General features: G+C 42.6%; 1 protein-coding gene across 4 annotated transcripts; it reads right to left on the reverse strand.

Moving 5' to 3' along the window:
* Window positions 1-126: 126 nt before the first annotated feature.
* Window positions 127-12,795, reverse strand: INTS14 (integrator complex subunit 14). 4 transcript variants are annotated; one of them, XM_054837196.1, is made up of 12 exons: window positions 12,744-12,795; window positions 12,054-12,320; window positions 10,582-10,689; window positions 8,626-8,781; window positions 7,185-7,303; window positions 6,604-6,746; window positions 4,184-4,276; window positions 2,995-3,136; window positions 2,608-2,741; window positions 2,372-2,490; window positions 1,925-1,990; window positions 127-974 (listed from the first exon to the last, which is right to left on the reverse strand). In XM_054837196.1, exons 2-12 carry the CDS (start codon window positions 12,273-12,275, stop codon window positions 723-725), a joined length of 1,554 nt encoding a protein of 517 aa, XP_054693171.1. In that variant the 5' UTR covers window positions 12,276-12,320; window positions 12,744-12,795; the 3' UTR covers window positions 127-722. The 4 variants fall into 4 exon arrangements, with proteins under 4 accessions (XP_054693171.1, XP_054693167.1, XP_054693169.1 ...); XM_054837192.1 differs by having other exon boundaries at window positions 2,995-3,139; XM_054837194.1 differs by lacking the exon at window positions 12,744-12,795 and adding an exon at window positions 12,437-12,719 and having other exon boundaries at window positions 2,995-3,139.
* Between the last annotated feature and the right edge of the window lie 1,267 nt (window positions 12,796-14,062).

Consider the following 14,062-nt stretch of genomic DNA (forward strand, 5'->3'; position numbering starts at 1 on the left):
TCTTTCCCTGAATGCAAGAAGTCTAATTTATTACTTAACTCGCGATAAACATCTGAGCCTTCACCAGGTCATTGTTTTAGGCCGCACAGCCTAGTTGCTATGAAAATGGAACAAATCCAACTTAAATTTTCATGAAGAATTACTCTTTATTATTAATATTACACAAATAAAAACCACATTTCACAAGATTAAGTTACTTTCCCAAGCATAAGCACTGCAATCCAAGTGATAACTCTCATTATGGCAGTACAAGTCAGGTATAAAATTAGCAATGACACCCTGAAATTAGCTGTGTATCTGATCTTGCACAATGATTCTTACATATGTTTTCTTTGGACTCATCAAGTCGGTGTATAAAGTAATAGTAGCTGCCTTTTAGGATAGTTTTACTAGTGAGTTTGGTTATGTAGTAACCATATTTTTGGGAGGCCAAAAGCCATGAGCAGTTTGCTGCCTACGATGGCATTTTCTTTCTCTCCTCACGCATCCTGAGTAACTTCCACCCATCACAGTAATTGACTTTGGGACGCTTTCCACAGTTTCCCGGTCTAACTAAAGCCACCACAAACTACATTTATTTAGAGAGCACTGATGCAGGTAAGGGTCCCCGTTTTGATAGGAAGGTCTCCAAACAGTAATTAAACAGGCTCTAGAAAGTAAACAGGACAATAAAATTTGAACCATTTGAGTCTTAATCTATAGAAGTTCCCAAAACAGAGACTTCACATTCTTTCAGTGCTGCTACTGGAAAAGTCTGTCTGCAGTGGAGCAATGTTATGATCATAAGCAGCATATTCTGATGCTCCAGTACTTGCCACTTTAAGCTGCTGAGCAGCGTGTGTCAGCTGAAACGCTGCATCGGGATGCGCCGTGTCCGGAAGCAGGGTGCACTCCCGCTCCAGCATGTCTGCCACGCCTTTCAAGAGGTCCAAAAAGCCAAAGGCCAGAGCTGCCTTTCGTAAACGATTAAGTTCCTGCAAAGAAGGAAAAGTTTTAAAGCCACTGTAAGTCTTTGCATAAAACGTAGATTTCGTCTTTTTTTTTTAAAGGCAAGCTTATTCACTTAGAGGAAAACAAGCTGAGTGATGAGTACAGCTGCTGGAAACCACCCACCTGCTCATGAGATAAAAAAAATGCTTCAGGGCTGAAGATGGCACAACTGAACAGCTGTTTCTCCCTTGATCCCTTCCTATAAATCTCCATTTCTCACTTCTCCCCCTTGTGCATTCAGCTGTTGTACCTGCCTTGTCCGTGTCCCAGCTGGGAGTGGCCTCTGACTTAGGCTTCACTGACTGCTGCCTTTAACCAGTGTCCAGCAAAATGGATCTATATTGATTTTTCTTCACTATAAACTGACGAGTGCTTACGTGCATTTAGGCAGGATATTCATTCTGGATGTCCCTGGGGGCTACAATAACAAACTGCTTCAGCACTAAGCTTACAAGAGGAACAACAATTACCTCCACCTACAGTCTGGATTATGGATTATTACGATGTGGCCAAACGCACCTGGAATTTTGTCTTTCTTTAGTTGTAGAAAAAATGTAGGAGATGTTTTTAGACTCAGAATGACATCTGTGTTCCTATTCCTCTCAGCTTATTTCTGCCTGGACAACACCTTAAAATCAGGAAACAAGTTCACTATGGAAGTAGCAGGGATCATGAGGGGCACCTGTAAATGTGACACGTCTATGCCACTCTGCCAGAGAACGCGTTGGCAGGGAAACCAGACCCCCTTGTCTCACCTTAACCAGTCTGTAAACCAGACCCAGGACATCTCCTTCTTTACAGAACCATGTATGTTTTTGCAGAGCCCCACAAGCCTGCACAGAACATACCACAGACATAGACAGTGTATGTTCCTCTGTCAAATGCACCACTACCACTATGGATCAAACTTGAGTTGGCTGGAAACGTTACTCACTTTATAGAAGGTTTGAGTTTTTTCAGGGAGTTTCCTTGCATTTCTCAAGATCTTCTGTACATCTGTCTGCAGAAAAGAAAAAAAATAATTAAATTTCTTGGCAACTGCTTGGGAAGTTGCAGAAAAAATCCTCAACTCTTTATTGATAAATTATCCTGACGATTGGCAAGATCGCAGCTCACAAAAGCTGAAACATAAACGGTAATTATACTAAATCCAATAAACTAAGCCAGATACTACAATGGAGACGCATCTTTCATTAAACAAGCTATGCTTTCTGATTGCATTTTAATCATGACATTTTAAAGAGGCACTGTTTATAAAAATGAAAGAAAAGCAATAAAGCCATTACATTAAATGGACAAGACACGCACAGACTCCACTTTGCTGGTAAGATCGCTACTGCTGATCAAAGTAAAGCATCAAGTCCAAAACCAGTATCACTACCTGGAGGCCACTTGGTTTAATCCATACGGTAACATTCTGTGCGTAACTGCGCTTGTTCTTGGGTTGCAAGGGGAAAGGGCTCTTATTGTCATCCTCTCCATAAGGATTTTCTTTCGCATCTGGCGGTGGAGGGCGGGAAGAAAATAAAAACCACTCAACAACTAGGATTTGGCAAGGTCATTCACACAAGGAAACACTGAACGTGTAAGAGTTATTGAAATGAGCGTGAGTGGTACCTGAAATAGGTCCAAGCTGTGCCATCTTCCCTAGCCACGGAAGGGGCTCAGGACCAGGTTCAAAGAGCGACATCATGAGGTTTGATTTCTTCTTGCTATCAGCTTGTGAATAGAGCATTCCATACCACTCTGGCCTATCAAAAAGAGCAAATCCCACAGGCTGAAAATCTTCCACCCCTCTTTGCCTAGAATTTGCTCCCTCCCACTGTGTGAAGGCTCACTATTTGCAATTTATACTGGCAGAAACATATCCACAACTAAAAATCCACAGCTTTGTCTAGCAGTGCAGAATTCTGTAGAGAGTACAGATATAAATAAGCATAATTTATAAATAAAGCATAAATGAGCAAAGTAAGAGATTTTTCAGGCAGACATCCAGCTCCATACCCCAACTGGACGACAGCCACCATGCCTTCCACTTTCAGGCTGCCATGTAATAAAACACAGAAGTTGGGGATTTTCCCAGCAATCTGATTAGCTGAATTCTCATCTTCAGTGTCATCTGTGATGCCAGGTCCCACCTCATCACCTTCTGGGGAAGAATGAATGCAAACAAAGAGACAACATAAGAATAAATTCACACACACTAGTTTTATTTCCATGACACCACCCTGTATCCTCTGCTGTGCAAGAGTCAATTAATACTGTTGTAGAACGAACAGCTGGTAATTGAATGTTTTGGGCAAAGTGGCACTATAATGTTATATAAACATTCCACTGCATCCTACTCACAAAACAGTTACCAAAAAAACTGCAAATAAAACCTCAGCTTTGAAGAAACTGGAAGTGAAATAAAATGGCACCAAGAGTCTGGCACCGAATACATGGCTGCTTCTGAATCAAAAGCATCCTGAATTACAAGTCCTCCTCTCCTATGCCATTTATTGTCATTATGAGAAATGTACTGTTTTAGCAACTGGAATACAGCTGTGCTTTAACTGTTAATATCTTCTAATGTGAAAGGACTAGCAGGAAAAGACTTAATACAGAGATGCAAGCGTATCTGGAGGTTTCATTCTTCTTTACCAAGAGAAATCTCACTTTCTCTTTGCTCCACTCCAAGGCCATGACAAAAGGAAAGTGGAAGTCCTTCTTATCACAGGCTGATGCACTCAAGCAGCTGCAAGTCAGTGATACGCTTAACTATCCCTGAAGCCCACACCAGTCATTTGTATAGAAACATACATACTTAGCCTCAATGAACAGCAATTAATGCTCAAGTACAACTGAGCAATCTAGTTGTGATTAAGATCAGATTTTTCACAACAACAAATCACTCCAAGAACCAATTAGGTGCAGGCATTAAATATTCATCTTGCACCACATACTTCATGGTCCATGCCTATTTTTAGTTTTAAGTTTAGCATGTTCTATTAATAATGATGCTATAAGACGACTGTTCCCTCTATTAACTTGTGTTCAAGGTTTTAATTTTAACGTAATCACGCAAACATGTCCTTAGAGACATCTGGCATTTTGATAAAACATAAATCTTTTGCTTCTAGCCAAAACAACAACAGACATTACAAGGGAAGCCTGAACCAGTTTTTTGCTAAAAGAAACAAAACTTGCTCACCTCTGTTAAGTGCAATGGGCAGTACCAAGTGTCTGGACAAGACAGGAGGGCTAGAAATGTCGGCTATATCTACAAACCCAACAATTTCTAGATCTGTGGGGAGACAACAGGTTTAAGTCAGATTTGGAAATAGTTGAAATGTAGTCAGAGTCAATTTAACATTACAACTTCTTACACCACTAAGTTTTCTGAAGCAGTGACCAGAGGTAGCACAACAGAGCCCCAAACTTGACTGGGGTGTCTAGGAGTTCATAAGATACAAACATTCATACATAACACCATGACACTTTAAGATGAGAACATCACTTTCATCACACACATACTGCTGTCCATGAACCGTGTTGCTAAACAAATACAGAATTGTGCACGTTGTTTTTCACACTGTACCCAAACCACTGCCATTGTATAAATTCAAAAGGAGAGAAAACAAAGGAGTAACCCAAATCTACTAGCTTCAAACTGGCACCCCAGAACCTGCAGGAATCCCCATCAACACTCTGGCAGGGTTAGCCCCAACGGGGCATGTTCCCAGGGCTGGGAAGACTGAGTTGTGGTTCTTGAGTTTTATATGCCCACTGGAAGTTTAAATGCAGCTCCATCTCACACAGAGTTGTGGGCATTTGCTGGTAAAAGATTGAGGCAACCATGTTCTTCATGCTCAGCCTTGTCCAATTTCCTCCCCATTTCTGGGCTGCAAGAAATGCCGTATCGGGTTCGCATCTCAGCTGTGGGAGGGTTTTGGTGTGTAGCTTAGGACTAGCCTTTGACCAGCTCTACACCAGCAGAGGTGTAGAGAGTACCTGCTTTGTAAACTCTTCTCTACACAAAGCATGGTGACACACGGTGTGCTCTAGCCATGGACACAGGTCCATATGTGTACGCCACAATTAGATATTCGATGCGTTTCCAACCTGTACTGCAGCTGGAACTGGGGAACACAGTCTTCTTGACAGGCCAAGCAAAGGACCTGGCCCAAAGGCAATTTAATTGATTTTTCTCATAGATGAACAACGAACACTTGATTAAAGCCATGGAGGAATTGAAGGGCTCAGCACACCACACACTGCATTTTAATGCACACAGAACAAAATTTCCTTCATGCCAAATTTCCATCTTTGGAATGTTAGGAGGAACTCTATGACTGAGCGCAACACAAAGCCTCCCTCGTCAAGACACACCGCATTGTCTTTTTCTTTGCTTTTGCTATTTTGGTACAGAGGCACTCATTCCTATTTAAAAAGTATGGAGCTACAAATAAGACGTGATCACACCTCAAATGAGAAGTGTTTTTTTCTTTTACATAGTTAAAAAAATCCCAAAAAATCGAGGCAATCTTGGTGGCAGTAATTTATGGGTTTCAGTTCACTTCCTTGTAAAATTTTACCACTGTTGTGTCCCTTATTCACATGCAAGCTGCGCATATTTTGTTGATGAACACGGAAAAAAAGAAAGTCTCCAGGAAGTGAAAGGACAGCTGGGCATATGATCTAACCATGTCACTCTCTTTGTGCTTCCCAAGCAGTGCAAAGCCAGCAGGAACTGCCATCACTTCCCTTGCAGAGTTAGCCACATCGGGGTGTCACTGAGGGTGCCAACCTTTAGCTAAAGAGCCACAGCACTCCCTGACTGGAAAGAACACGAAAATGCATGTGCTCACATGCACTGCTGAGGAGCTGAAAGCAATTTTGATGCTACAGTTCACACTTAATTCTTAAAGCAAAGCAGCGAAAGTTCAGTGTATGGCCTCCATGAAGCGTGCCTGGCCTTTTGCAAGTCACAGGCACAGGCTATCTGCAGACTACCTGCTGCTCATGGGTGCAGTGTCCAGTAACAGGAGGGCTGAGAAAGGGTTTCTTCGCACAGTTTTCAAAAATAACTTAGCATTGCTAAGAAGCGCCAGGATGACTGACAAACTACAAAGACAGACTTATAAATCTCAACCTTTACTTGTGCTGCCTCACCAATTCTTCTCGACTGCACTCACAGTGGATTCCGTGAAGAAACCTCCAGAAAGACGCTAGTTTGTCTCACCTGATAATACAGGGTCTTTCTGATAAAGGCAACTCTAACACAAAATGCAGCCCTTTCTCCAACACACCTCTCCTATCCTCCACGAAGCTTAGGAGGGTATTCATGGAAAGCAGCCCATGGCTGTCTTCCACGGTCCTTGCACCTAGAAATTGGCACCCTGAGCTTTGAAAGTGCCTCTGCGCTACTCCAGCCCTTTTACCAGGTACACATGGCTGAAACAGGATGACATTCTTGTCTCTGGGTGCCACATATACAAAATAATTACACACTCAGTGACTGATCGTCGCGGAGAGAAAGTGGATGAAACAGTAGCTATACAGGATAAGAAGTGGTAGTGAAAAGGTAGAAATCAAATGGATTTAAGTAAAAAGCAATCAAAGATTTGTTACCTGTATTAATTGCTTTAGGGATGGGGTCTATTTCCTCATCTATAATGAAAGGTTCTGGTCTGGGAAATACTTGCACATCAGATGTTAAGTGGCCACACTTGAGAACAGCATGGAATGGTGTATAAGCCAGGTCTATTAGCTTTCTAGAACATGATCAGTTATTATTAAGGAAAACATGATACATATCAAATGAAAATAGTCTGTCTAAAGCACACTACCTAAGCTCCCAAAACTCTGGGGTTTTTACTACAATTAATTCAATAGTTCTAGCATCGCTGAATTACAAAACAAAGCAGTATATTATCACACTGATTGCAAACTAACGATAATTGTGGACATTAGTATCTTCTATCTGCCAATCATAAACAGATGCTATGTTTTGGCTACATAACGATTAAAATAAATATTGACCTTAACCAGTGAAGGTCAAGATGCAAATACAGTTAACAAGATCATAAACTAAAAGAAAAAAAGGTTAATTAGAACACCTCATATCATCAGATTTCTTATTATATTTGTTTTCCTTTACAGATACTAACTGGAAACCTTCACAAAGGCGTATTATCTACAAGTCTACTAACCCAAACATCGACTGTACATTCTTCAGGCAAAGGGGCCCATCGATGGTAAAAATTTGCCCTTCCCCGTTGTTTAAATCTATGAGCCGTTCCAGGCAGTCTAAGGAATCCGTGCTTTGAAGCTGTAAAAAAATAAAAGGGAAATGTTTCTGTTTTCTTTTTATTCTCTTTTTATTAACTGGTATTTTTTCAGAAAATGTACACAACAGAGCAAGAAGCATCTGATTGGATGCTATCAAGATTTTTTGTTATCTCACTCCTTTCTGAATCAAGCACCATTCTTGGTCTCCCAGGAAATGCACTCCTTATGTCACATTTATATTAGACCAGATGCAGAATTTGGCCCAATAACAAATAATCACAGTATACCTCCAGTTGGAAGGGACCCATAAGGATCATCAAGTCCAACTCCCAGTACATTGCTTTATCCTGTTAGGTTCTGCTTTGAAAGCAGGTTTAAGCAACCAAAAGCCCCAGAAACTCTCAGTCTTCAAGAGCACAGGAATGCACTACCTAGTGCAACATTTTATTGGGAATGCTGTTTCCAGCTCCCTCAGGATAATATAATTTTTAGGAGGGAAGGCAGATACAATGCTTGTGAAAGCACCTAAACTTATCAGTAAAAGAAGATTTATTTTAAACATTTTCCCAGTTACTCTGATGTGCAAACAATGCTTCAATCCATCAGCTTAATCAAGAGGATCATCCTTGACAGAGGCCTTGAAGCTGAAACACCTATTGCACGCCTAAGTAGAAAATCCTTCTGCGATGGACAGAAGAATACAGGTGTCAAGTCAAAAGCAACGCTATCAATAAAACCTAACCTAATGAACTTTAGTCTATATAGGTTTATTTTTAAACCTTTTTATTCAACAATATTCTAACTACTGTGAAGATTTTTAAAGCTGATACTGAGATTTTCAAAGATACCTGAAGAGAACAAAAACAGTCCTTCAAAACTAAGGGAGGTTGGTTTGAACACTGGCTTACAGACTTTAGAATTTTGCTCACTCACATTTCTACATAAAGCTACTGTTGTTTTAAGTGTTGGGCATCTTTGCAATAGAAGTCATTTATTCAGGAATTTAATTGTAGATTAAGAAAAGCCACGAAAAGTGTTCCATGTAATTAATGCAGTAAAGGTAATAATATAAACAGACAAATAAAAATTGCGTAATATTCCTTGGGCAGAAACTGACACGATTTATAAAGATTATGATAATAATGCAATAGTAGTAGAGAATAATAGTGCAATAATAAACTTTTAAAAAGATACTACACTTACATTTCACCAAATAACTAACACTAAGCACTGGCATGTCAACTAAACTTTAAAACTATGCACAAGAAGATTGAAGTATGTTTTGTGCTGACCTGATCATTAGTTCAGAGAAGAACAATAATTATCCAATGTAACAAAGAAGGTACATGTTAAAGATATTACCTCTTCGAGATTTGCCATGCACATGACATACAACTTGGACGGGAACGGGAAAGGCAGTGGAAACCGGTTGCTTTCACTTCGCTGGTTGTGAGTAGCTAGTGAGTGCCGTAGGGAGCCTCTGCCGATCCCCAGGCAGCCATCGGTGACAAGAACAACCTTAAATCAAAGGGGATAGATCAGCATTTCCAAGTAAAGACACATTTCTATCTGCAGAGGGCAACTACACACCAGCACATTTCAGTAGTCTTCCTAGCAGCATGCACTTCGATACTGAAAATCCCTGCTCACATGGGGACTCCCTCCACTGAGCTGGGGAAAGAATTGCAAGTAAAATTTCCAGAAACAGGTATGTAAATGAGAAATTGAAGATTTAACCACTGTAATTTAAGTTACCTGTGTTGTAAATACACATTTTGTTGTAGTTAGGCAATTGCTCTAAAACATAAATTCCATAGCCAGAAACACATGCTGCTGTGCATAAACGTGGCCATTTTTAAATGAACAGTGACTACACAGCCAAAAAAAGCAGCCTGCTGCTGAGACACTCGAGGACTTCAGGTTTATTTTCAGATGGAAGATAAAGCCGGTTTCTTCTGCAGAATCTGGAGGGTAACCCAACTTCCACCACAACCCACAGAAGCCATACAAAAGGTAGTATTAATTAACCTAATTCTTTACAAATACAGCTGCAGTATTATAGCTCACATTTTGCAGCAGAACTATTACAACAAAAATAGGCATTTTTCCATTTGGTTGCATGTCCAAAGTCACTCTTTGCAGAAACCTGCACCAATAGGTTACGCTGAATAATGGAACTATTTACACTCAGCTGAGACCCAGTCACTTCCAGAGTACTAAAATAGCTGCTCTTTCAACACTGTGCAGCGACATCAGGCATTATTTTTGGCTGTGAGGTAAGGAAAATCAAATGCTATTGAAACTCAATGTATATCTGCTACATCCAGATTTGTATTCTCTCTTCATCCTCAATCTCTCTCTTTTGCAGTCTCTCCAGTTACCATCTGAACTGCTGCTTCCCAGTAATGCTTTTCAGCATTCCAAGATTCTGCACAGCACATTCCCCACTGCCTTTCATCACCCCATCACCTGCAGTTCCAGTAAAATGAGCCATGACACAAATGAGAGACCAAATTGCTGAGGTCTAATCTATACTTAGTTTTTACATCTTTCTAGTTCTTTGCTTTGAATGTCTGCTTTTCCAAGGTGCCTTTTATCCTCGTTAGATTATGAAGCATTGCCTAGCCAATAAACCTCTATTCTTTTTCTCCTGCTTGAGACATCTTCCTAGCTCACCGAGCTGCAAAATTTCTGAACTCAAATCCTAACCCGAAGACCAACAGGCTCTTCAGTGTCTCAGAAAACTGAGGGCTAAAAGCAGTCTTCGCCATGAGAGGCAGCAAATTCAGAAGGCTGAGAGCTGCAAGGACTGAATGGAGTGTGTGAGCAGACGCATGCCAAATAACTCATTAGGGAAAGAAGACAGATCAAAACACACCCGGCAGTAGTCTCACGCTGTTGCTCGAAACCTGGAACTGTTACAAGTCCTGGAAACCATCAGGTACTTGAGGCGAAAGGTTACGGAATGAGGGACTAGATCCTTTCCAAACCGACTGAGGCTCCTGGGACAAAAGACTGCATCCAGATCAAACGCCAAGCCTCCAAAATAGAAGTCCTGGACCAGATTTTAGAATCCACTCCGCTGCACTAACACATTGGACAAGAAGCAGTCTAGTTTCTTGCTACTGAATATTTTAACAAAGATCACCTTCTGTTCATATTCCAGATATACCCAAAACACTAATTCTTCGTCTTCCTGTAGCACCAGCATGCCTGAGAGCATTCAGAGTTTCCAAATTACATTTACATTTCCACCTGCAGCTTTACAGGGAGTACTAAGTATATGCTAGATTCTAAGAACAGTGAAATCAGTCATACCTGGCAAGGAATTGCTGCACCCCATTCCTGCTGGACAATATTGCAAACCCCCAGCAGTGCTGACTCTAAACAGGTTTTGTCATAATCATCCATGTTACTGAGGGCTTCCTGTAAAGACAAACACTGTCATTGCTAGATGAAATATCACTACCAGCAAACATAGAAAAGTTATTCATAGTTCTGTGGTAAGTCAGTATATTTGCTTTGTATTGTAACACAATGCAAAGTGCTATGTTCTTATATATGACCTGCAAACTTAAAAAAAAAAATAAGAGAAAAGAAAGATGCAAGAAATAGTGAACAATATCATGAGAAAAGAATGAAAGCTGACTCTGAAGGAACTATAATATTAAAAACATAGCTCTTTGGGAGGAAAAAAACCACCTTTGCATGTCTCGAAGAAACAATAAAGTCAAAATTTGAAGCCATGTCTAACATGAAACATTTACCTTAGAAAATCCTCCCAGGTGTCAGAGCTACTTTAACTTCTTAGAGATTCAGAAAGTAGGGTCACAAGGAGCTTCTCTCACAAAAAATCTTTGGCAGAGAGAGTATCGGAATCCAAAACTCCTATCTGCATCCTGTTTCTATAACCATAAGCCAGCTTTTCTCCTCAAAATGAAAAAGTCACACTTAATACAGCATCATAAGAAGGCTGCAGCTGTAAAACTAGCTGGAGGAGCTTGGCTGGATTCTTGGCTTTCAGAAATTCCTCAAATGAATTTCCCCTTTTAAGGAGGGGAAAATAAAGCGAAGAGAATGCACTAGCATTCATCTGCTCAAATGCAAACATAACAGAGAATATCTTTCAAAATCTGCATGTCCCAGGACCGACAAAGCTAAAACATGTGGCAGTGATGTATCATTTCTTCCTGATATTATATATGATAACCAGACATAAATGTACAATTTTTACTGGCCTCAGAGACTTTCAGTGCCTTACTGCACTCATAATACGAAATTCCCTTCTTGGACTTTCTCCTTTCCATTTCCTCCCAACTTCCCATCACATCTGCGAGACCTAAAATCACTTTATTCTCATTCTTGCCATGCTTTAACTGGTACATACTCTTAAAAGCATGTTCTATCTACCAAATCACTTTGACTCAAAACCTTGCTAAATGGTCCTGTCTGCTGCATCATTTATCAAGAGCAAATCAACAACCACAGATAAAAACGTGATTGTCACGGAACCACTGGCATTTTTAAAAGCTTCATCAGGCAGCCCTTTCCTCCATCCCCACTTTTAACTTAATTAACCACACTCCAGTGGTTACCTGCAAAGGTACGATTTGCAAAGCAGCAAAATACGGGAAAAAAAAATAAGGAGAAAACACTGAATTCAAGACGTAGTGCACAGGATGACAGAAAATCACACAACTTCACCGTCATTCTGAAACATGCGTGGGTTTTTTGGGTTTGTTTTTTTTTCATGTTGACAACTTATTGCTTTCGTGTGCAACGCACCCTACCTGGAGCGTGTTGTAATCTCTTGTAAAGGGCACCATCAGCTCCCAGAGTGATGAAAACACCACCAAGGCTGTGAACTCCAACTTGTAGTTGGTCGCCATGTGCTCGAACAGCATTGTCAGGCCGTGGACAGCCAAGTGTTTCCGCTGGTACTCCTCGGAGCCCTCCACCGACACTGGCCGTGTCATGGAGAGCGACACGTCCATCACCACCACCGTCGGCATGATGAGCTGCTCCTCTCTGCTACCGTCGCGGAGAACAGTGATCCACTGTACAGAGGGAGAAGAAAAAAAGCCACACATGGTAACCGAAGCCACAGTTATGAGGCGATACATGTCGCCCTCTCACACTGGCCCCACTATGCGGCAGGGGAAGCAATGATTACCCTTTTTACCCCCCAAAACGTGGGGTTTAGTGCAGCTCAAGTCAACAGATCCGCTGCTGAACAACACACCGGCTGCAAAGGCCTGGAAACGGCGAGTGCGGCCAGGGCTGAGCTTCGATGGGGGAAAGGAAGCAGCAGGGGCACCCGGGGGCCCGAGGAGAGGCCGGGGAACCCCGAGCAGGGAGCCAGCCCTCCCTCCCAACCCTTCTCCCCAGCGGGGAGAGTCAGCCCCCGGGGACAGCTCAGGGCGTCCCGGGAGGCCCGCGGGGACTCAGCCCAGAAGGGGAAGGGAAATGCTGTCTCTCACCCTCAGCCCGCCTCGCCGCCATGGGTCCGTCGCAGAAAGCGTCCCCCCCGGAACGCCGCGGCCGAAGCGGGAAGGGGCCGGGTGCCGCTCCCAGGCCAGCCCTCCCCACGCGAGGCAGTGGGGAAAACGGGGGTTTGGGCAGTAAAGCAGAAGTCTGTAATACCGCGCACGCGAGGGAAAGCAGTTCAGTTAGATGACAGTATTGTGGAAAAACGTCCGCTGTGCACAGAGAAGGGTTTCTGAGTAAGCGTCCCAGCCAGCCAGCAGAGCCCTTCTCCGAATTCTGTAACTCCATTGCGAAGCGTGGATCTACCCCTGCAAACCTGCCCATTCAGCCAGCGCTTTGCTTTAAAATTACCAAATAACCATCTCCTAATCCCCCCATGTGTTAAATCTGCTGACTGCATTGTTAGGACCCTGAAATCTTTGGCCAGGAACGTTGTTATTCCCTTTTTTTGCGGAGCTGCACCGTACCAGTGCATTCCAGTCACCGACACCATCCGCAGCTTGCTCTGCCAGCGAGGGCCTGGGCCCTGCGCCATCCCTCTGCCTCCGTGATCGTGGCGCAGGAGCCGAGGGGTTTTTCCAGGCAGAGACAGCGAGTTTTTAAACCTCCCTCTGGCATTGCAAAGCAGACTCGTGTCGTGGCAAAAGCCAGCAGGAGCTGTTTGTCTGGTTCCTCAGCCATACGAGATGCCTCGAAATGAAGCTACGCGCGAGTCGTCTTGTTTAAGCGATCACTGCTCCGTGCGGAGGAGCGGCGTGATTTACCCCCGCCGTTCTCTTCCGTAGCTGCCGTGAGAATGATACGTGTCTCACAGTTGGTGCTTTCATCTGGTAGTTTGTAATGGCGATAATCTCCTGCCCTCATACTGAGAATAACCTGTAGTAGCAGACAAAGATGTTGGCTTCAGAGATAGACCCAAATCTATACAATACTATCTAATCTTCTTAGGGACTGCAGGTATTAAACTGGATTGGCTATTCCTCCAGTAATATGTCCTTCACACCTGACCCTCTCTTGTATTAGAACTCCGCTAGCAGAGGCAGCGTGAAAATGGGATCATTTGCATCTGCGTCTCTCTGCAACAGCATCTCCCAGCTGGCTGTTGAGTGTCAAAGAAGCTTCCAGCACTACGCTCAACCGTTGGTGCTCCTCTTCTTCTTGGACAGCACCTTTGGAAGGTAAGCTGTGGAGGTTCATTTGATTGCTTCAGATCTCTTTTGACTGAGACAGTCCAACTGGTGAGAAAGGAGTTGATCAGGAGTTGACCGGTGAGAGGCAACGCTCTGGAGAAGAACTGCTAAACTTACAAGAT

Source organism: Grus americana, chromosome 10, assembly GCF_028858705.1.
Source record: "Grus americana isolate bGruAme1 chromosome 10, bGruAme1.mat, whole genome shotgun sequence".
NCBI lineage: Eukaryota > Metazoa > Chordata > Aves > Gruiformes > Gruidae > Grus > Grus americana.

Coding starts and splice junctions, on each gene's coding strand:
- INTS14 (XM_054837192.1), bottom strand. CDS start 12,275: ATGCCGACGGTGGTGGTGATGGACGTGTCGCTCTCCATGACACGGCCA. Junction 3,140..4,183: donor GCCCATTGCACTTAACAGAG/GTGAGCAAGTTT, acceptor ATTCTTCCCCAG/AAGGTGATGAGGTGGGACCT. Junction 2,742..2,994: donor GTGGCTGTCGTCCAGTTGGG/GTATGGAGCTGG, acceptor TCTTTTTGATAG/GCCAGAGTGGTATGGAATGC.